This window comes from Thalassophryne amazonica, chromosome 1 (assembly GCF_902500255.1).
Source record: "Thalassophryne amazonica chromosome 1, fThaAma1.1, whole genome shotgun sequence".
Taxonomy (NCBI): Eukaryota; Metazoa; Chordata; class Actinopteri; order Batrachoidiformes; family Batrachoididae; genus Thalassophryne; species Thalassophryne amazonica.
In genome coordinates, this window is record NC_047103.1 from 116,869,079 (window position 1) to 116,892,278 (window position 23,200).

The 23,200-nt window shown below is 41.5% G+C and overlaps 2 protein-coding genes across 7 annotated transcripts in view; one reads left to right on the forward strand and one right to left on the reverse strand.

The window, feature by feature from the left end:
• pnpla4 (patatin-like phospholipase domain containing 4) overlaps positions 1–730 on the forward strand; it is an 85,443-nt gene extending 84,713 nt beyond the window's left edge. For all 4 annotated transcript variants that reach the window (XM_034173590.1, XM_034173607.1, XM_034173601.1 and 1 more), the window contains one exon: positions 720–730. The gene's annotated coding sequence lies outside the window, so the exon portion shown is untranslated. The remainder of the gene's footprint in view (positions 1–719) is intronic.
• Positions 731–4,411: 3,681 nt separating this feature from the next.
• The window catches only part of sts (steroid sulfatase (microsomal), isozyme S), a 74,554-nt gene continuing 55,765 nt past the window's right edge, over positions 4,412–23,200 (reverse strand). For 2 of the 3 annotated variants that reach the window (XM_034173626.1, XM_034173620.1), the window contains 4 exons: positions 16,188–16,325; positions 7,052–7,211; positions 6,658–6,779; positions 4,412–5,109 (listed from right to left, as the gene is read on the reverse strand). In XM_034173626.1, coding sequence (XP_034029517.1) covers positions 4,733–5,109; positions 6,658–6,779; positions 7,052–7,211; positions 16,188–16,325 — 797 coding nt within the window. In that variant the 3' untranslated portion in view covers positions 4,412–4,732. Of the gene's footprint in view, positions 5,110–5,885; positions 6,066–6,657; positions 6,780–7,051; positions 7,212–16,187; positions 16,326–23,200 lie in introns of those variants that run through there. The other variant, XM_034173631.1, reaches the window with a different exon arrangement.

The following is a 23,200-nucleotide window of genomic DNA, read 5'->3' on the forward strand; positions in this document are numbered from 1 at the left end:
AACATCCTCCGAGGCCGGTGATTCCATAATTTTTGCTAGGGGTTGTAGTATTGTGTAAACTCGTATTTTTTAAAAGTGATGTGGTGCTAGGTGCGGGAGGGTTTCTCATGATCCAATGAAGTAAACTTCAAAAAAGTGAACTATGGGTAAAAGTTTATCAAATGCAACATCAGGAAAATTAAAGTTTTGAAAAATGTTTTGTACTCATAGCCCTAGTGTGCATATCATGAATGCTTGGTCTTGTTGGATTTGTGAGAATCTACTGAATCTACTGGTACCTTGTTTCCCATGTAACAATAAGAAATATACTCAAAACCTGGATTAATCTTTTTAGTCACTTAGCACTACTATTATTCTGAACTCTACTGTATTAACAAATGAAATTAAGTTGTTTATGTTTTGTTTGTTTGTTTTTTTGCATCTTCCATTCCATGATAGCTTTTTCTGATTTGGGGTTGTGTATATATATATGTATATATGTATATATATATATATATATATATATATGTATGTACGAGGTCTGTCCGTAAAGTATAGGTCCTTTTTATTTTTTTCAAAAACTATATGGATTTCATTCATATGTTTTTACGTCAGACATGCTTGAACCCTCGTGCGCATGCGTGAGTTTTTCCACGCCTGTCGGTGACGTCATTCGCCTGTGAGCACTCCTTGTGGGAGGAGTCGTGCAGCCCCTCGTCGGAATTCCTTTGTCTGAGAAGTTGCTGAGAGACTGGCACTTTGTTTGATCAAAATTTTTTCTAAACCTGTGAGACACATCGAAGTGGACATGGTTCGAAAAATTAAGCTGGTTTTCAGTGAAAATTTTAACAGCTGATGAGAGATTTTGAGGTGATTCTGTCGCTTTAAGGACTTTCCACGCTGCGAGACGTCGTGCAGCGCTCTCAGGCAGCGTCATCAGCCTGTTTCAAGCTTAAAACCTCCACATTTCAGGCTCTGTTGATCCAGGACGTCGTGAGAGAACAGAGAAGTTTCAGAAGAAGTCGGTTTCAGCATTTTATCCAGATATTCCACTGTTAAAGGAGATTTTTTTAATGAAAGACGTGCGGGCGGATTGCAGCGTCGGCTCGCAGCCGCCACGACGCTCCGTCACAGGAAAAACACCTCTGCTGGAAGCCTTAAGGACAAGTTGGAACATCTCCAGCTGATAAACAATTTCTCATATACTCACTCCACTGAAAGCCATCAAAAGCCAACTGGATTTTAACAAATGGTTATCAACACGGAGGTGTTTTTCCTGTGCCGCCGCGCCGCGTCGGCTGCGTCCCGACGCGCGGACCCGTCCGCACGTCTTTCATTAAAAAAATCTCCTTTAACAGTGGAATATCCGGATAAAATGCTGAAACTGACTTCTTCTGAAACGTCTCTGTTCTCTCACGACGTCCTGGATCAATAGAGCCTGAAATGTGGAGGTTTTAAGCTTGAAACAGGCTGATGACGCTGCCTGAGAGCGCTGCGCGACGTCTCGCACCGTGAAAAGTCCTTAAAGCGACAGAATCACCTCAAAATCTCTCATCAGCTGTTAAAATTTTCACTGAAAACCAGCTTAATTTTTCGAACCATGTCCACTTCGATGTGTCTCACAGGTTTAGAAAAAATTTTGATCAAACAAAGCGCCAGTCTCTCAGCAACTTCTCAGACAAAGGAATTCCAACGAGGGGCTGGACGACTCCTCCCACAAGGAGTGCTCACAGGCGAATGACGTCACCGACAGGCGTGGAAAAACTCACGCATGCGCACGAGGGTTCAAGCATGTCTGACGTAAAAACATATGAATGAAATCCATATAGTTTTTGAAAAAAATAAAAAGGACCTATACTTAACGGACAGCCCTCGTATATGTTCATAAATTAAGGCAAATGAACCAATGTTCTATCATCATAATGTTTAATAAAATGTTCAACAAAAACTGCTTTCATACAGTGATAAACAATCACTGACATGCTGATACAGTAAATCACATTCACAGCTACTTCTCTTTAACCAGGGGATGATACCTTATAGTTTTCACAATTGTTTACACACAAATACTGGTGCTTGAGACACAATGACCACATTGATGGAAAGTGTATGACCAAAATCCTCAAACATGTCTACCCTTCTCCAAGCCATGGATGATGCATGTGGAGATATAGCAGTTAATGCTTTTCACAGCTGGATTCACCATGCTAAGCCATATTTACCCCCACTGCTTTGCCAGAGAAAACATTGCTTAGGATGTACGTAGATGAGGTGCTATGGCCAGACTGAAAGAGAAGAGATGATACAGCATAGTTTTTTTGTTGTTTTTTTTTTTACTGTAACTGTATACGGTAAATTATGTTGTTTTTGTATGCAGACCACTGTATGTGCAATTTTGTGTTGGTTGGGATGTACACTTTATACATTGTTTTTGTGGGAAAAAAATAACATTTGTTACAGTGTCTTAATTTTCTAAAATATTTTATAACACACTTATGTATTCACTGTCTGTAGTAAGTGTAACACTGAACAAAAAGGCCTAAGTCTTGATGATAAATGGAGAAGTAGTGTTTTCATCAGCATATTTTACATTGAGCACATCAGTCATCAACTGGTTCTTACGTCTATTCAAATGATGGTTTGTGTGTGTCATTTGAAAACAAAATACAATTTTGAGAAGAAATAACATTATTTTGAATGTAAAGTTTAATTTTGCAATTGCAGAATTGAGGGGTTTTGCCCATTGTGTGTGTTTGTGTGGGTGTTTTGTGTGTAGAGTTCTGAGAGTATGATGCACGCTTTCAGAAAATGTGTGTAAACAATAGGGAAAAACTAATATTTTCAAGTTACTGAGTACATCTTCAACTTCATTTACATTGATTATTAAGAAATAAACTGCACGATACGCTGTGAAAAATAATGAGAAAGGCACTTCACAAAAAAAGGACATGATTGACGGAAGCCACCAAGATGTGGCTGTGACTGGAGGAATTGGTGGTAGTGCAGTTTTATCTGTTGTATCAAAATGCAGTTTAATGGTGAAGTGGAACAAAGAAGATTACGAAAAAACAAAATTACCACAATGCAAGCTTAGATTTAAAAGATTTGAGGTAGCACATCATAAATCGAGTAGGATGTGTCTGCAGAGCCGGAGGCCGTTTGCTTATGGCTGCACTTTCAGGCCACACGCTTCTTCTACTGCCCTCGATTCAGAACATTGTTCATAGACAACCTAATGTCTCTCTGTGTGTCTGTCTCTCTGAGATGAGTCTAAGGAGCTACTTCAGTGATGTCCACATACAGTAACTTGATGCTTTTCATTTTGGATCAGCGTCTGTGTGTCTCTGTGTTTTAAGCTTTTATTTTGGTTTAATAATGTAAAAATAAATCTAAATATCTGCCTCCAGCATTGTCTTTGTTTATCACCTTGTTCAAAACTTTCAAACTGTCCTGTTATAGATTGAGAGAACACGGTGACCACACCATATGATTACATTATTTATTTACCTGATTATAACATTATATTGCTACACATTTTGTCCCAATGCATGAAACAAAGGTTTTTTTTAATTTATAAGTAATATTTTCGGGTGGAATAAACCTTTAAAACCTTAATTTTTTAAAGATTTTTGGATACAATTATAGGTAGGACCTGAAGTACTATTTTTTGTGCAAAGTGCTCCTGAAAGTGCAGCCTTATAGGCTCTAGAGATGTACTAACTGATTTAGTTAAATTGTAAGAATTTTGGAGTGAAATCAAATTTGAAAATAGCAAGTCACGCTCTTGAAACACAGGTAGGTGGTGCAGTCTCTAAAGAAATGCTCTCAAGTATGTGGCCTGAGAATGCAGCAGTAAACGAACAGCCTCCGGCTGTGCAGACACATACTATTGCATAAACCAGCCAAAAAAGAGGCATTGCGTTTATGGACTTCATATCAGATCACAAGATACTGGGGAAGGGGAAAAAAGATAAACCAGCAAGTGGTAGCAGTACTGACCATGAAGAATATTTTGAATGCAACACCTGACAGCACTGAAGAGAAAGATAAACCCAGAAATATCTAAACCAGATTGCCAGTTTGATGAAAACAGGGATGTTTTGGGAGCATTTCCCCAGGACCTAATCACATCACATGCACAACACCGATATGTCTGCAAAACAAAGAAAACACCTAGAAACCACAAATTTAAAACTTTTTTTACATGTGAATATGGTCATGTCCTCACTGAGATAGCCAAGATCAAGTATGATCATGTAATTAGGAGATGGACTGTCTCGATTCTTGGGGGAAGGTGATGGTCTAGTGGTTAAGCGTTGAGACCAGAGGATCCTCTGTTCAAATTCCAGCCTGACCGGAAAATCTAAGGGCCCTTGGACAAGGTCCTTAATCTCCTAGTTGCTCCCAGTGTGTAGTGAGCACCTTGCATGGCAGCAGCCTGACACTGGGGTGAATGTGAATTATTTGTAAAGCGCTTTGAGCGTCTGATGCAGATGGAAAAGTGCTATATAAATGCAGTCCATTTACCATTTAGATTCAAGCAAAATATTTTAGAAATAATATTTGCACATTGTCCACACAAATGGATACTTCACCAAAAACTCCGACCAGCAAACCCAGGAGAAATTTTTGCATAAATCTGATTTTCATATCCACAACGGTAAATTACCACATTTTGATGTCATTAAACGTTAAAACATTGCAACATAATCTCAAGAGTGCTGGCACTCCTGAGATTTTCAGTGAAAATCCTTTAAGCGGCCGGTGATGAGCTGGTGAGCTCATCCTGCCTGCACTCACAGAGCTGGCTCAGTGTGGAGCAGCAGGGCTGTAACCACGGCTTCCATATCACGTTCTCGATTGACAACTGACTCGCCTTCGGCTCCACGGAGCTCTTATGCTTCTCCACAGCCTCCTGAATCACTCCCAAAACAAACCAAAAGGCTGGCTCTGTGTCCGGAGTCAGTGGTGTGGTCTCTGAAGGGTCCCTGGAGAGGTCAAAGAGTAACGGTGGGTTGTGGTAGGTCACATAATCTGGTGTGCAAAAGCACACATGCGTATGGAAGCAGGCTGTTCCGTTCTCCGGATAGAAGTTGGGTGTGAAGAAAAACACTTTCCACACTGAGGTACCTGGTGAAATACAAACAAAAATAGAGTAACTGCCTGATATGCTGGCTGGAGGAAGTTGATGAGTACTATCCTCTTGCTCAGCTGGCCATGTGCACCAACATGTATAATTTTAAAGCATCTTTTTTTTGCTGTTCTTTGGCATCCTCGTGGCCTGCATAGAAGTTACTACTCTTACACAACCAGACAGTATGAGGTAGCACTCTACTGAAGAAACACAGTGCAACAGTGGTATGGTGTACAGTAGGAAGGACAGTAGGGTTCCACGGCAGAGGTGGAATTGCATCAAGAGGTCAGATCTGAGGCCATTCTTGTTTGCAATGGTAACAGACAGGTTGACAGACAAGATCAGACAGTCCATGATGTTTGTGGGTGGCACTGTGACTGGTACGGTATGGACAAAGGTGAGGTGAGCCTGGAGAGGTGGAGATACACTCTGGAGAGAAGGAGAATGAAAGCCAGTCTAGACAAGACACTGTACCTGTGTGGAATGGTGCCTGGTGGAATGGTGATGTGCTGAAAGTGAATGAGTTTTAATACTTGGGATCAAATGTTCAAAATCATGGAGAGTGTGGTAGAGTGGTGACAGTGTAGGCAGAGTGTAGTGGGTGCAGAAGAGTGACAGGAGCAATTTGTGACAAAAGGGTATCTGCAAGAGTGAAAAGGAAAGTTTATGAAGACAGCAGCAAGAGCAGATATGCTGTATGGTGTAGTGGCAGTGGAGGTGTCAAAACGACAGGAGGTGGAGCTGGAGGTGGTTTAAGATGCTGCGATTAGGAGTAATGAGGACATTAGAGAGACACTACAGGTGGGACAGCTTGGAGGCAAAGTGAGAGAGGTATGTTGAAGATGGTTTGGACACAGGGTTGTGCACAGGGTTCATCAGGAGAAAGATGCTGAGGATGGAGCCACCAGGCAGGAGGAGAAGAGGGAGGCCAAAGAGGAGGATTATGGATGTATTGAGGGAGGACATGCAGGTGGTTGGTGTGACAGCAGATGGTGCAGAGGACAGAGTGAGATGGAAACGGATGATCTGCCGTCACGACCCAAAATGGGAGCAGCTGAAAAAATATCAAAATGCTTCAACAGAAATATTCCATTCAGACTTTAACTTTGAAGAACCAGATTTGGGACACAATTACATATTCAACTAAAATCAAATAGCACAGTAAATAAATGACGATGCAATATTTTTTTAAATCAACTCTTACAGTTTCATGCTTGTGGTTTCATGTTAAACATCCTCAAAATCCCACAGTTCTATTACTGTGGACATAAAAGCATAAATTATTTCTGAAACAGCTCAAATTAGACTCCTGTGCATATGAAAAAGAATTCCATGTCTGGATTCTCTCTTATTCTGAGGTATCAGTGAGCCAGCCTGTCCACTGTGTAACACACAGTTGGTAAGGCAATATCTCACAATATTAAAACATCTATAAATGCAGAAATGACTTCCTCAGTGACCACATTAATCAATGGGTTTATGAGAATATGAATCATGACTTTAACTTGATCTTGTTATGGGCACGAGCTAATGTCTAGACTTACTGTTTTGAGGCCGCCATCTGACAGCATTCAAGTAATTACTGCAGTAATGAAAAAGAAACTCATGCTTTGACCTTTCCGCTCTGCCTATGAGCAAATCCATGAGATCCCAGCCATCTATCTGCCTAAAATGAGAAGACGAAGTCAGCACGAAATCACCACTTTGACACAAACACAGCTGCTCATTACTGTTAGTCACAAAGGCTGTGGTTACTTCATTCTAACATCTTCTGCTCAGAACCTTTACACACTCGCTGTGAACTCAGCATGTCATTATAAACAGACTAAGAAGCTTATTTCTCCTTACTTTTCCATCAGAGTGACTAAAAGTGGAGGCTGCAGTTATTTCAATGAATATTTATGGAAGCCGTGCTGCCACATCACCGTGCGTGCTCACCTGTCCTCTGGGATTTGAGCTCCACTTAGCTGCACCACTGTAGGAAATAAGTCCATGTTGCTGGTGGGCTCGTCTATCTGCCTGCCAGTGGGGATTTTCCCAGGCCAACTGAGAATTCCTGGAACCCTGATCCCTCCCTCCCAATTTGTGGACTTTCCTGCTGCTCAGAGAGAAGACACACACACACAAAGTCCCAACTGTCATTCTTACACTTTCCATAACTCAGCATGTCTTGGTAACTAAAAGAACAACTTTCCATTTCATACTGCCCACAGGTTACTGTGGTTACTGTTATTTTGTCATCTCTTACATTTGTCAGATTGACAACGTGGTGTAATTTTATCAAAGATGAGCGATGTGCTAATGAAAGAGCATCTGATGTGAATATGCTAATTCTACAAGATGATTATGTTGTGTGCCCATGATAATATTCTAACAGATGTTTGAAAGAATAAGTATATAATCTTTGCACATATTAATTAATAGCATTTAGAAAAAAACCCACCTGATATATTCAAACGATGCATACTAAAATATACATTGTCTGAAAGTGTATGCCGTTTTTTTAGAAACCAAATTTTGGAACTAAGGGTGTAATTTGAGTAAAGCATTTAATTCTGAAGAAAAGGAATACTGAATTAAAATCATACATAATGGTGAAAGATGATAAGAATTTGGGTTTGTCAAGGAAGGGTACATTTTCATGACTCAGAGATGAACTCTCTGAACCTGGGCCTCATGTACAAAGACCAGCCATGTTTCAACTGTCCGACTGAAACGTGGCGTATGCCAAAACCCAAAAACCGGTGTAAGCACAAAAATATCCAGTTGTATCAAAGTGTACGTAAGCATGGATCCAAGCAGGTTCCTTTTGTACATTCCACTGATCGTGAAATTGAGCGCACATGCACACGCACCAAATTTACCTCCACAGAAATTTAGCATTCATGACCAAGTGTGTCATTTAAGGTTGTGACCGATCCAATCCTGTATCGGTATTGGCTTCAGATACCAACGTAATTCACGTATCGGAAAATACCGATCCAACCAGCCCGCGACATTTTCCAATACCGGAGAAGAGCCTCTGTAAATCCTATCAACTGCTGTTTGCTCTCTGCTTTGTTTCCTGCCAAGTGTGTGTGTGTGTGCAGGGGGGGTGTCTGAAGCCGGGCTGTTTGACAGAGCTCTCTTCCACAGTATTTGAACCTGAGGGCAGTGTCAAATTTCTGCCTGGTTCTCGGGTTCAAATTGTCCGTTCGTTGAGCACGGATTTTCCGAAAAATGAACTGAATTGTTGCTGAAAATGTGTGCCAAAAAGTTAGCCGCTTCACTGTCTCAAGGCTGTGAAATGCCAGCTCAGTGTGCAGCCGAGGAGGACAACGAAAAATGTCTCCATTAAAATCCTGCGCGTGAGCGTCAATGATGATACAATTCAATTTCAATTTATTTTCCTTTATATAGCGCCAAATCACAACAGAGTTGCCTCAAGGAAGGCACATCACACAGATACATTTATTTTACAGTTGAAAGGCTTCGTGTTTCCAAAAAGTTCGAAGTTTGAGCAGCACAAAAACAGCAATAGAGAGACGGCGAGAGACAGAGAGAGAGAAGACAGACAGAGAGAGAGAGGCTATAAAAGTCTAAAAAAAAAAAAAAAAGTACTTAATTCTTTTACCAAAACATCAAATCTAGGCTTTCATCTTAGATACACCTACTAGAAGATTGTAGCTCAACTTTCAGGTCTCTTTTTAAGAAAATGCTCATATAAAATCAACAATGATAATAATATTAAAGCAAAAAGAGCTCTGGTATCAGATCGGAAAAGTATCAGTATTGGCAGACATCCAAATTCAGGTATCGGGATCAAATCAGAAGTGAAAAATTGTGGATCGGTGCATCCCTGGTGTTATTCTCACTTTACTTAATTTACAAGTAAATGGATTAAAAATGTAACACTGATTGACTGAAGTAGTACATTTGTATTTAGAAGGCTTTGCTATTAATTATCTAGTATTAGCAGGGATGGCACAATGCCATTTTTTCATGTCCGATACAATACAGACACTGGAAACTTCATTATCGGCATTATTTTTACTGCTTCTGACAATTTTCAGAGCCATACCATGACATGCAAGTTGAGGTTACATTCAATTTGGTTAAATTAGCAGAAATTTAGCCCACAAACCAAATTTTAAACTTGCATAGGCATAATTGGCAAAGCAACGGGTTCAAGGTTGAAATATATATATATATATATATATATATATATATACATATATATATATATATATACATACACACACACACACACACACTAGCTGGGGTACCCGGCGCTGACTGGGTTAACCTGTTTTAGACGTAAGCCAAATGCCAACCAGTTTAATCAAAACAATTACCCAACATTTGTTTTTGTAATGCTGATGTCTTATAAATATAATAGTTAATGGGCTAAAGTTTGTCCAGCAGAACTATAAGAGGTGGACTCCCCAAACTAAGTGGAAATACTTGGTTAAAAGACAAAGACATTTGAAGTCCTTCATGCAGACTTTGTTTTGCAATCAAATTCATAACAAAATTACACACAAAAGATAGGTAAAAGTAAATGTAAATATCAATGAATCAAAACTGAGGTAGTGCAATGTAAAAACATACTGTTTTTACATTGCAATTTTACAAACATAAAATGAACGTATTCAGACAGGAAGGCAAAATGGGTTGTACAGGACAGTCAGGTGCTTAACAGTTGAGAACATAAAGTAGCTGAAGAAAGGGATTAAATAAACAAATGGCCAACACATATACAGGGCTGGAAATTTGAATCTGCCTGGTCATACCCACAGCTGGCTATTTTGGGGGTATTTTTTAGTTTAACTTGTAAAAAAAAAAATGGTACCAGTTTGTTCCCCATGTCATGAGGATTCAGAATATATATAGTTTTTAGGGCTACATACTATAGTTTGGGAGTTTATCCCGGACAGACAGAAAGAAAGACAGACGTGGCAGCATGAAAAGCACATGGTACAACACTGTATTATAAAAAAGGCTATTTTGGGGGTAATTTTCAGTTCAACTTTTAAAAAAGGCAAACTGAGTTGTACAGGACAGTCAGGTGCTTAACAGTTGAGAACATAAAGTAGCTGAAGAAAGGGATTAAATAAACAGATGGCCAACACATATACAGGGCTGGAAATTTGAATCTGTCTGGTCATAGCCTCAGCCTAAGCATGTTGTTGTTTTGCTGAGTGTGCTGTGGCTGTGCAGTGCTGAGTGTGCTGTAGAAAGGGATTAAATAAAAAGAAATGGCCAACACATATACAGGGCTGGAAATTTGAATCTGCCTGGTCATACACACAGATGGCTATTTTGGCAGTAATTTGAAAATTACCCCCAAAATAGTTCAACTTTAAAAAAAAATGGTACCAGTTTGCCCATGCCATGAGGATTCAATTCGCATATTAAGCAAATATGTAGGACTGCTTTTTTACATTTGCGCAATATCTCTCAAATTAGAAAGGTCTTGTCTCAGAGTGATGCTGAAAAACTAATTCATGCATTTATTTCCTCTAGGCTGGACTATTGTAATTCATTATTATCAGGTTGTCCTAAAAGTTCCCTGAAAAGCCTTCAGTTAATTCAAAATGCTGCAGCTAGAGTACTAACGGGGACTAGAAGGAGAGAGCATATTTCACCCATATTGGCCTCTCTTCATTGGCTTCCTGTTAATTCTAGAATAGAATTTAAAATTCTTCTTCTTACTTATAAGGTTTTGAATAATCAGGTCCCATCTTATCTTAGGGACCTCTTAGTACCATATCACCCCAATAGAGCGCTTCGCTCTCAGACTGCAGGCTTACTTGTAGTTCCTAGGGTTTTTAAGAGTAGAATGGGAGGCAGAGCCTTCAGCTTTCAGGCTGCTCTCCTGTGGAACCAGCTCCCAATTCAGATCAGGGAGACAGACACCCTCTCTACTTTTAAGATTAGGCTTAAAACTTTCCTTTTTGCTAAAGCTTATAGTTAGGGCTGGATCAGGTGACACTGAACCATCCCTTAGTTATGCTGCTATAGACTTAGACTGCTGGGGGGGTTCCCATGATGCACTGAGTGTTTCTTTCTCTTTTTGCTCTGTATGCACCACTCTGCATTTAATCATTAGTGACTGATCTCTGCTGTCTTCCACAGCATGTCTTTTTCCTGATTCTCTCCCCTCAGCCCCAATCAGTCTCAGCAGAAGACTGCCCCTCCCTGAGCCTGGTTCTGCAGGAGGGTTCTTCCTGTTAAAAGGGAGTTTTTCCTTCCCACTGTCGCCAAGTGCTTGCTCATAGGGGGTCGTTTTGACTGTTGGGGTTTTTCTGTGATTATTGTATGGCTTTTGCCTTGCAATATAAAGCGCCTTGGGGCAACTGTTGTTGTGATTTGGCGCTATATAAATAAAATTGATTTGATTTGATTCAGAATATATAAACCCTTACCAAAAAATAGTACTGATATAAAAAGTAAACTGGAAGTATACTTGAAACATACTTGTATGTACTACTTTTTGGTAAGGGAAGTAGGGATGTGAATCGTACAACAACTCACGATTCAACCCGATTCCGATTCTTGGGGTGACGATTCGATTCAGAATCGATTTTCGATTTAAAGAGCTCTGAGAAATAGTTATATTACTTAAAAATGTTTATGTTTAAGAAAATGCAGCTTTAGAAGGTTAATCAAGTGATTCTAAAGATGTAAATTTACTTATCTGCTTTGCTCTTTCAGAGTTGGCTGGCAGTTTAGCGAAGTGATGGAGTGTGCGCTGGTCAGTAGTCGGCAGAGACCGCTGCTCCGCTTATTTTAGCTCCGGGTGATGGCGTAGCATGTGGGCTTGCGGATTTGAAGTGTTTCCAAAGTACTTGACTTTCATTTTGCAGATTTTGCACACTGCACAAGTCATGTCAAACTCCTTCTTACACAGCAAATAATAAAATCCAAAATGCACCCAAACATTTGCCTTTAGCAAAGACGGTGCTGGCAGAATTAGCTCTTCGTCCGCCATGCTAAGCTGCAAATCACCAATGTTTGAAGCACACCGGACCCCCCCCCCCCCCCCCTCGCGAGGATACTGCAGTACAGAAGCCTTTGCCTGACAAACAGTACACGCAGTGAGTAAGCAAGAAAATGTTTAAAAAATGCTTTTTAAAAATCAATTCTTGGACATTTTGGATCGATTCAGAATCTTAATAAATAAGAATCACGATTTGGATGTGAATCGATTTTTTCCAGCACCCCTAATATAAAGTTTTTAGGGCTACATATTATAGTTTGGGAGTTTATCTCGGACAGACAGACAGACAGAAGTGGCAGCATGAAAAGCACATGGTGCAACACTGTGTGGTCTTACATAAAAGGCTAATTCTTACATAAAAGTAATAGATTCTGTAATTCTGTAATAGATAAAGAGAATAGAATAAAGTATTAAATTATTGGTTGCCCAGAAACCATAAAAGATAAATAGATAAAGAGAATAGATTAAAGCATTAAATTATTGGTTGCCCAGAACTTAAAAAAATGGTACCAGTTTGTTCCCCATGTCATGAATATACATAGTTTTTAGGGCTACATATTATTGTTTGGGTGGGGTGGAATATGAATTGACCATTTTGTACTTTTTGTACTCAGGCTTTCTTGATGACATCATCAGGATGGGAGGGAGGATTAGAATGCTGACCACTTTCTAATTGTTCTACTCAGGCTTTCTTGATGACATCATCAGGATTGGGGGGGTGGAACTTGATGACATCATCAGGATGGGAGGGGGGATTCGAATTCTGACCGCATTATACTTTTTGTACTCAGGCTTTCTTGATGACATCCTCAGGATGGGGGGGGGGTATTAGAATTCTGACTGCTTTATAATTTTTGTACTCAGGCTTTATTGATGACATCATCATGATGGGGGAGTGGAAGCTGAATTCTGTAATAGATAAATAGATAAAGAGAATAGAATAAAGTATTAAATTATTGGTTGCCCAGAACATTTAAAAAAATGGTACCAGTTTGTTCCCCATGTCATGAGGATTCAGAATATATATAGTTTTTAGGGCTACATCTTATCGTTTGGGAGTTTATCCCGGACAGACAGACAGACAGAACTAGCCCTTTATAAATAAATAAATAAATAAATACACACACACACACACACACACACACACACACACACACACACACACACACACACACACACATATATATATATATATATATATACATTCCATCATGCTCCAAAGAAGGCAATCTCCTTTGTTAAAGCTGGAGAAAAACCCAGAGCAAACCAGGTCGACCTGGGTAGGCAGCTGAGGTTCCCCCAGCACATCGCAACAACATTCCTTCGCCCAGATATGATCATGACCTCTCAGTCTTTGAAACAGCTGATCATACTAGAGTTGACAGTGCCCTGGGAAGAAAACATCGAGGAAGCCAATGAGAGGAAGAGGGCTAAGTACCAGGAACTGGTGGAGGAGTGAAGGGAGGGAGGCTGGAAGACGGTCTACGAGCCCATAGAGGTAGGCTGCAGGGGATTTGCAGGGCGGTCTCTGTGCAAGGTCCTCAGCTGCCTGGGCATCGTAGGAGCGGCAAAAAAGAGGGCCATCAAGTCCGCAAGCGAAGCCGCCGAAAAGGCCACCAGGTGGCTTTGGATGAAGAGGGCAGATCTGTGGGCTGCTACTGGGAAGCAAGTCGGGGCTTGATCACCCCCGGCTGGGTCGCCTGGGTGAGGGTGTATGATGTTGCAAGACCCGAAACACCCGATGACCCCAGGATACATCACTGATGATGCGTCCAGTGCATCCATGAGGTGTATTTTGAATACTATATATATATATATATATAACCCCTGGCCTCGGAGGATGTTCATTCAGTTGTTTAATTTTGTAGAAAAAAAGCAGATCACAGACATGACACAAAACTAAAGTCATTTCAAATGGCAACTTTCTGGCTTTAAGAAACACTATAAGAAATCAGGAAAAAAAATTGTGGCATAATGAGTGACAAACAGTACTCTTCATCAATCTGGCTCCAACTTTCTCTGATTGCTGTTGCCAGATCAGCTTTGCAGGTTGGAGCCTTGTCATGGACCATTTTCTTCAACTTCCACCAAAGATTTTCAATTGGATTAAGATCCAGACTATTTGCAGGCCATGACATTGACCCTATGTGTCTTTTTGCAAGGAATGTTTTCACAGTTTTTGCTCTATGGCAAGATGCATTATCATCTTGAAAAATGATTTCATCATCCCCAAACATCCTTTCAATTGATGGGATAAGAAAAGTGTCCAAAATATCAACGTAAACCTGTGCATTTATTGATGATGTAATGACAGCCATCTCCCCAGTGCCTTTACCTGACATGCAGCCCCATATCATCAATGACTGTGGAAATTTACATGTTCTCTTCAGGCAGTCATCTTTATAAATCTCATTGGAATGGCACCAAACAAATGTTCCAGCATCATCACCTTGCCCAATGCAGATTCGAGATTCATCACTGAATATGACTTTCATCCAGTCATGCACAGTCCACGATTGCTTTTCCTTAGCCCACTGTAACCTTGTTTTTTCTGTTTAGGTGTTAATGATGGCTTTCGTTTAGCTTTTCTGTATGTAAATCCCATTTCCTTTAGGCGGTTTCTTACAGTTCGGTCACAGACATTGACTCCAGTTTCCTCCCATTCCTTCCTCATTTGTTTTGTTGTTCATTTTCGATTTTTGAGACATACTGCTTTAAGTTTTCTGTCTTGACGCTTTGATGTCTTCCTTGGTCTACCAGTATGTTTGCCTTTAACAACCTTCCCATGTTGTTTGTATTTGGTCCAGAGTTTAGACACAGCTGACTGTGAACAACCAACATCTTTTGCAACATTGCGTGATGATTTACCCCAGGGGCGGCCAAGTTCGGTCCTCGAGAACCACATTCCTGACACTCTTAGTTGTCTCCCTGCTCCAACACACCTGAATCCAATGAAAGGCTCATTAAAAGTCTGCTAAGGAGCCTTTCATTGGATTCAGGTGTGTTGGAGCAGGGAGACAACTAAGAGTGTCAGGAATGTGGCTCTCGAGGACCGAACTTGGCCACCCCTGATTTACCCTCTTTTAAGAGTTTGATAATCCTCTCCTTTGTTTCAATTGACATCTCTCGTGTTGGAGCCATGATTCATGTCAGTCCACTTGGTGCAACAGCTCTCCAAGGTGTGATCACTCCTTTTTAGATGCAGACTAACAAGCAGATCTGATTTGATGCAGGTGTTAGTTTTGGGGATGAAAATTTACAGGGTGATTCCATAATTTATTCCTCAGAATTGAGTGAGTCCATATTTTTTTCCCTCTGCTTGGTCTAAAAAAGTAACCGTTACTGACTGCCACAATTTTTTTTTCCTGAATTCTTATAGTGTTTCTTAAAGCCAGAAAGTTGCCATTTGAAATGACTTTAGTTTTATGTCATGTCTGTGATCTGCTTTTTTTCTACAAAATTAAACTGAATGAACATCCTCCGAGGCCGGTGATTCCATAATTATTGCCAGGGGTTGTATACACATACATTTTCTCAAAAAAAATATCTTATTTTCAGACTGAACTGCAACTGAAATGCCTCCAGTTACATAGTGGAATGCAACTTTAAAAAGTCAGCATTTCATGAAAAAAAAACCAAGAGAAATGTTATAAGTAAATCATCTACAAAAACAACTACAAATGCCTGGAACAACATCCTATAGACTGATGGCACACAGGTCACGCAGAAGCGCTGTGGAAATGTGGAAATGGGTTGCTGCCAATAATCTGGTTCCTGTGTAATTATTGATGATGTGACTGCTGCCAAAAGCAGCAGGATAAATTCCAAAGTGTTTACTGCTCTCTTATCAGCTCACAGCCAACCAAATGTTTGAATACTCACTCAAAGATGGACATTGATCCATAATGTACTTTTTTGTGTTTTATGCTGATCCACTCCGACTTTTGGTGATATTTATACAAGACTTTTCTGAGTAATCCATTTAACAATCCAACAGATGTTTGTGTGAAACAGAACCTCCTCAATAGAGAAATTAAAGCAAAAGCTCTATTTTAGCATTACATCAGTAATTTCCTTGATGTCATACTATACCTTTATATATGCCATTCCATCCCCTGTGGACGTCTCCCCTGGCAGAGATTTCCTCTGCCTGAGCTCCCTGGTCTGACGTAAAGTAAATCAAAGTGTTTTCTCTCAAGTTAAGCCTGTCCAAAGTCTGTATGATCTGACCTAAAAATGCAGAACACAAGCAGAACAGTAATTATTCAGAATGTGACATATTATTTGTTTTAAATGTAGTACTCAACATTTGGAATAACACAAAGTCTGTTTTGTTGACAAGATGTCTGAAATACTAAAAGTCAGATCTTTCCAAAATTTTGAGAGGTACGATTCCTGAGAGCAATAATTAAAGCCCCAGTCACACATAGGAAAAATGTGCAGGAAACAGGCCCACACGGCAAAAAATTGTCATAATCCAGGCGCAGTCGGGAGGAATAGAGGCGTGGTCAGCCATGTCAGAATGCAGCCAGACTGCCTCGTGCACATGTGCACAATGCAGCCCAAACACATTTTAGGGCTCCTTCACACATAACACAAAGTTGGGCGAAAGAAGCAGAAACTGGCCGAAAATCCACAAACAAAAAAAGGAATTGGGGAACCGCGAAAAATTCCACCTGCTGTCATGTATGCTTGTGTTCGTGCACGTGAACACAGTATGAGCATGTGGAAAGTCGTGCACACAGCAGCGGAGCAAAAAAACCCCAAAACAAAACAAAAAAAACAAAACAATTTATAATACTTAACCCATTTTGCCCCACTGGCAACTATTGCTGCCCAAGTGTATCACTGCCATTTTCTACTCACAATAAAAAATCTCAAAGGTACTAATGCAACTTTTTCCACTTATTAAAAAAAAAAAATATCTGGGCATAAACGGGTTAATTCCTGTTATAAAGAGCGGATTTTGCCTCCGCATAGACGTACACCAGGAAGTAATGAAATGACGTGGATTACTGTTCTCCCTGTTATGTTTTACATGAATTACCTGATCGTCTCATGAAGACATCAGCTGGGCTCCCATCTCACGAAGAGTCGGCTCTCATGTCATGAACACATTAGCCAGCATGGCGTGTCCAGCGTGCAGTGATCGGCTGGTGACCAGATTGCAAATGTGATATGTATTTTAATGATTACAATGTGGGGAAACCCCACAGTTACGTGCGCCTTGCGGTGGCACCCAGTGCTGCGGTGCACTGACGCGGTCGTCAGCTGAGGCAATATGCGTTTTAATTTATTTCCATGTGAGGACAGCATGCTGACGCCCGGACTCACGGTGCAGTTATGTGAGGTCATATTCTACAAGCCACGACAGGTGTTTTCCAACTGTGACTTGCGAACACAGATATCTGAACAGCTGCAGGTCACAGGGACACGCGCACCTTTGTCTGCGGACCTCGTCAGCTCACAGAAAAAAGGCTCACTTTATGTTCCTTTGTTCTGTGATTTTTATTTTATGTCTGTAGTTATTGTTGTATGTATTATTATTTTTTGTCCTGCATCTGTCTGATATCTGTGTTTTGAATGAATTTACACCTTTACCCTTATTTGTTTTATTTAACTTCCACTCTTTCTGTCTGTCATGTAGACTTCAATTTATGTGGTGGAAGTGACATCAGCCTGCCTGGCCGGCTCATTAATTTCACACTGTGTTGTGCGCGCAGAGACGCTGTCGGGTCCTCATGTGATCAGCTAAATTGTAGTACACAGCGGTCAGCTGTTCCAGCTGCACAAAATGCTGGACAGCGATGGCATTCAGCCACAATGTTGGATCATGGTGTGTGTGTGCGTGTGGGGGGACGACACACTCCACAGTCCATTAAGCACAGTCGCACCCATGTGTGTTGCTTGGTAACACACACTCGTGTAGCACTTAAAAAATTTTCACAGACAGCTCGAATTTGGTCATCTGCTCTCCACTATCATGCTGGGAGCGCTACTAGCCCTGCTTTTTCGAAGTGCTCCAAGAGATATGTTGGTTGTCTGTGTGTGGCACCTGGAATTTGGCCAACACCTGCCGAGAGGGGGTCGAATGGGCACTCACAGGGCACTCGCTGTCTTTCAACCACTGGTGTGCACGCATGTGCCGACAACTGTACGAGGCATTTGAAGCAGCTCCGATTTTTCACAAGTGGCATGCGATTCCTCCTTCGTGCACCAGTTGGCTTCAATCCTGTTATGGGTGAAGGGGCCCTGAGACAACCGTCAGATGACAGACTGCTGTCAGAGGCCACTGACAGTGGTGCTGTCATCACTCACTCACTCAATCACATCTTCGCTAGTCCTCAGATTCCCAGTGTTCACTGACCTCTCATCAGGAGGAGGGTGCGCTGGCAGGAGTGTGTGTGTGTCTCTCACATGACAGAGTGCGCGTGTGTGCATAGAACAGGTGATCCAAGCAGGGTGCAAGTGTGTGGTTGAAATGTTTGCTCAGCTGCATGTGTGTTCATAATGGCTGAATGAGCCACTTCACGTGCACACATGGGGCGCATGCGTGTGAGCCCAGGAGCTGTCCATCCAGACTGCATGCACACACAAAAAGGCTGACAACTGTCAGTGATCACCTGCTGCTGTACAGTCCAATGAAAAATGTAGGTGTTTGATGAGTATAATGCTCCACTCACTGGAACATTGCTATATTTTATTCATCAAGCTGGACTCCATAACGGCTGAACTGTGCTGTGCGCCAACTTTCCCCATGTGCAACATTCTTCAGACGCAGCCAGTGAACTTCTTTCCTGTTTTTTTGTCACTTTTTTTTGCCAATCCACCATTTCCTTTTTCCTGTTACTTGTGGCCATTTCAGAACACTTGATACGCATCTTAACACAACTCCAGTGGGATTATCAGTGCGGGATGGCGCTTCACATTGGATTTATTTATGTGGAGGGGGATGATGCATTTGTGAGCTGATTGATGTTGCCAGCACGTAGTGCAGCCAGGTGAAAGGGACTTCACTACATGCCGCGGTCCCGGCTGCTTTCTGCGATGTGGAACACTTCTGGGGTACCAGAGGTGAGTTGCATGTCTATTTATGTTGTCATGGGCTCAGTTCCACGTCATACCTGCTACAGAGTTGGGAGGTGAACATGTAATAATACATGTATTACAGTGGTGTGGTGACATCCCGGTTCAGCTGCGCTGCGGGGTGCTGCACAGAGCCTCGCACACAATGACGCACGTCAGAGTGCCCCATACATGTTATTACATATTAACATTTCCTCTGCCCTCCTTCGCCAGGGTCCAGTGGAGGTGGACATACGTGGCACAACATGCTAGCAAATTGCACAGATTTGGCGTAGTCCCTGTGTAGGCTGGTGTGTGATGGTGTATGGTTGCTTTCCTAGTCTTGTTTACAGTTGCTTATGCTTACTGCCACATATGTAACCCTCACTACTATTTTTCTGCCTCTCACAGTCCAGTACTGCCTACTTTTTCTTTTTTGGCATTGTGGGAATGCGCTCCGTTCTCAAAACGGTACAAGAAAGCAAACGGCACTCAGATTTCCAGATGTACAGTGAGACACACTGCTGCCTCATCACAGCTCGTAACATCACATCGTAAAGCTCAGAGTCCATTGTGGGCCCCCCCCCCCCCCCCCCCCCCGCCCCCAAAAAGTAGAAAATATTGCTATTTAAACTCACAAGCATACTTTGTTGTTTCAGCATTCTAAAGAGAGCGAGACAGGGGAAGGGAAAGAGAGCAAGAGAGCAAGCACTCTCTCTCTCTCTCTCACTCACACGCTCTGCTCTTTTTTTCAAGACCTGCTGTTTCTGTTCTCTGGATTTCCAGAATGAATGAATAATGAATGAATTGAAAGAATATAACCATGTTTTCTGATTGTCGGATAACTGAAGTGCATATAAACGGATGCATCCCTGCCACAGACCAGTGTCGCAGACAGAACACCCCCCTCCCCTAAAAACTGGCCCACCCTGCCTTCACTGCACATGCATCATTTGGGTCCACAGCAGAACATTTGAGATTGACTCTCCACACCCAAAGGAATCAAAGTGAATAATGTGATTATTAACTATGGGGATGGAAATTTACAGGGTGATTCCATAATTTATTCCTCAGAATTGAGTGAGTCCATATTTTTTTCCTCTGCTTGGTCTAAAAAAGTAACCGTTACTGACTGCCACTATCTTTTTTCTTGATTTCTTATAGTGTTTCTTAAAGCCAGAAAGTTGCCATTTGAAATGACTTTAGTTTTGTGTCATGTCTGTGATCTGCTTTTTTTCTACAAAATTAAACAACAGAATGAACATCCTCCGAGGCCGGTGATTCCATAATTTTTGCCAGGGGTTGTATTATGAAATAATGCTGAATTTATGTGGAAATGATTGTTGTACAAAAGCTTCAGATGTCTGTCGATGAGAAGAGGAAGCAGAAACGAGGTGATAATCAGTGGATCGCAGCTGATGCTCCAAAATGACACATGCGCAGTGAAGGCAGGGTGGGCCGATTTTTAGGAGGACTGTGTGGTCGGCAACACTGGCTCATGCACACCTAACAGCTCGTTCAGCCAGTTCGATCAGCTGTTGTAAGCATGCACAGGCGCTGCAGACTGCACGGCTCATTTCACCACACATTCGTACGCAGGCTAGATTACGTGTTCTGAGCATGCACACATCCACCAGTTCGATCACCTGTTGTAAGCGGGCACCTGTGCAGCGGGCTGTGTGGACCATGCAGTCAGATGCATGCGCACGGGTTCAATGACCTGTTCTGAGCATGCACACACTCACCAGTTCGATCAGCTGTTGTAAGCACGCACAGGTGCTGCGTGGATCCACACACACACGCTACAGTTGTTCTCCTTCAGGTGATTCACTCTGGATGCATGCACTCAGTTTTTGGATGTGTACAGTTGCACAGTGTTGCACAGACTTGCTTAAAAATTGCATATTTCTGCATCCAGAGCGCTACACAGAAAAAATTTAAAATGTTTAATTTCTTGTGTCCACCTCACATACCCTCAGCATACTGCTGCAAAGGGGAGCAAAAACTCAATGTAGAGCTGCTTAAACTTGGTGTAGAGCTGCATAACTTGGCGTAGTTGGTACGCCGCAATACACAACTCTACATTGGCCCCGGTGTGAAAGGGGCTTAAGCAGCTTATCCCACATTTCCCTATCCTAGGTCAAATTATGTAACCTTTTCCGGGGATTCAAATCAATTTCATGTATATAGCGCCAAATCACAACAAACAGTTGCCCCAAGGCGCTTCATATTGCAAGGCAAAGCCATACAATAATTACAGAAAAACCCCAACTGTCAAAACGACCCCCTGTGAGCAAGCACTTGGCAACAGTGGGAAGGAAAAACTCCCTTTTAACAAGAAGAAACCTCCAGCAGAAGCAGGCTCAGGGAGGGGCAGTCTTCTGCTGGGACTGGTTGGGGCTGAGGGAGAGAACCAGGAAAAAGACATGCTGTGGAGGGGAGCAGAGATCAATCACTAATGATTAAATGCAGAGTGGTGCAGAGAAAGAAACACTCAGTGCATCATGGGAACCCCCCAGCAGTCCAAGTCTATAGCAGCATAACTAAGGGATGGTTCAGGGTCACCTGATCCAAAGTTTTAAGCCTAATCTTAAAAGTAGAGAGGGTGTCTGTCTCCCTGATCCGAATTGGGAGCTGGTTCCAGAGGAGAGGAGCCTGAACGCTGAAGGCTCTGCCTCCCATTCTACTCTTACAAACCCTAGGAACTACAAGTAAGCCTGCAGTCTGAGAGCGAAGCGCTCTATTGGGGTGATATGGTACTATGAGGTCCCTAAGATAAGATGGGACCTGATTATTCAAAACCTTATAAGTAAGAAGAAGAATTTTAAATTCTATTCTAGAATTAACAGGAAGCCAATGAAGAGAGGCCAATATGGGTGAGATATGCTCTCTCCTTCTAGTCCCTGTCAGTACTCTAGCTGCAGCATTCTGAATTAACTGAAGGCTTTTCAGGGAACTTTTAGGACAACCTGATAATAATGAATTACAATAGTCCAGCCTAGAAGAAATAAATGCATGAATTAGTTTTTCAGCATCACTCTGAGACAAGACCTTTCTAATTTTAGAGATATTGCGCAAATGCAAAAAAAGCAGTCCTACATATTTGTTTAATATGCGCATTGAATGACATATCCTGATCAAAAATGACTCCAAGATTTCTCACAGTATTACTAGAGGTCAGGGTAATGCCATCCAGAGTAAGGATCTGGTTAGACACCATGTTTCTAAGATTTGTACAATAACTTCAGTTTTATCTGAGTTTAAAAGCAGGAAATTAGAGGTCATCCATGTCTTTATGTCTGTAAGACAATCCTGCAGTTTAGCTAATTGGTGTGTGTCCTCTGGCTTCATGGACAGATAAAGCTGAGTATCATCTGCGTAACAATGAAAATTTAAGCAATGCCGTGTAATAATACTGCCTAAGGGAAGCATGTATAAAGTGAATAAAATTGGTCCTAGCACAGAACCTTGTGGAACTGCATAATTAACCTTAAGTCTGTGAAGAAGATTCCCCATTTACATGAACAAATTGTAATCTATTAGATAAATATGATTCAAACCACCGCAGCGCAGTGCCTTTAATACCTATGGCATGCTCTAATCTCTGTAATAAAATTTTATGGTCAACAGTATCAAAAGCAGCACTGAGGTCTAACAGAACAAGCACAGAGATGAGTCCACTGTCTGAGGCCATAAGAAGATCATTTGTAACCTTCACTAATGCTGTTTCTGTACTATGATGAATTCTAAACCCTGACTGAAACTCTTCAAATAGACCATTCCTCTGCAGATGATCAGTTAGCTGTTTTACAACTACCCTTTCAAGAATTTTTGAGAGAAAAGGAAGGTTGGAGATTGGCCTATAATTAGCTAAGATAGCTGGGTCAAGTGATGGCTTTTTAAGTAATGGTTTAATTACTACCACCTTAAAAGCCTGTGGTACATAGCCAACTAATAAAGATAGATTGATCATATTTAAGATCGAAGCATTAATTAATGGTAGGGCTTCCTTGAGCAGCCTGGTAGGAATGGGGTCTAAT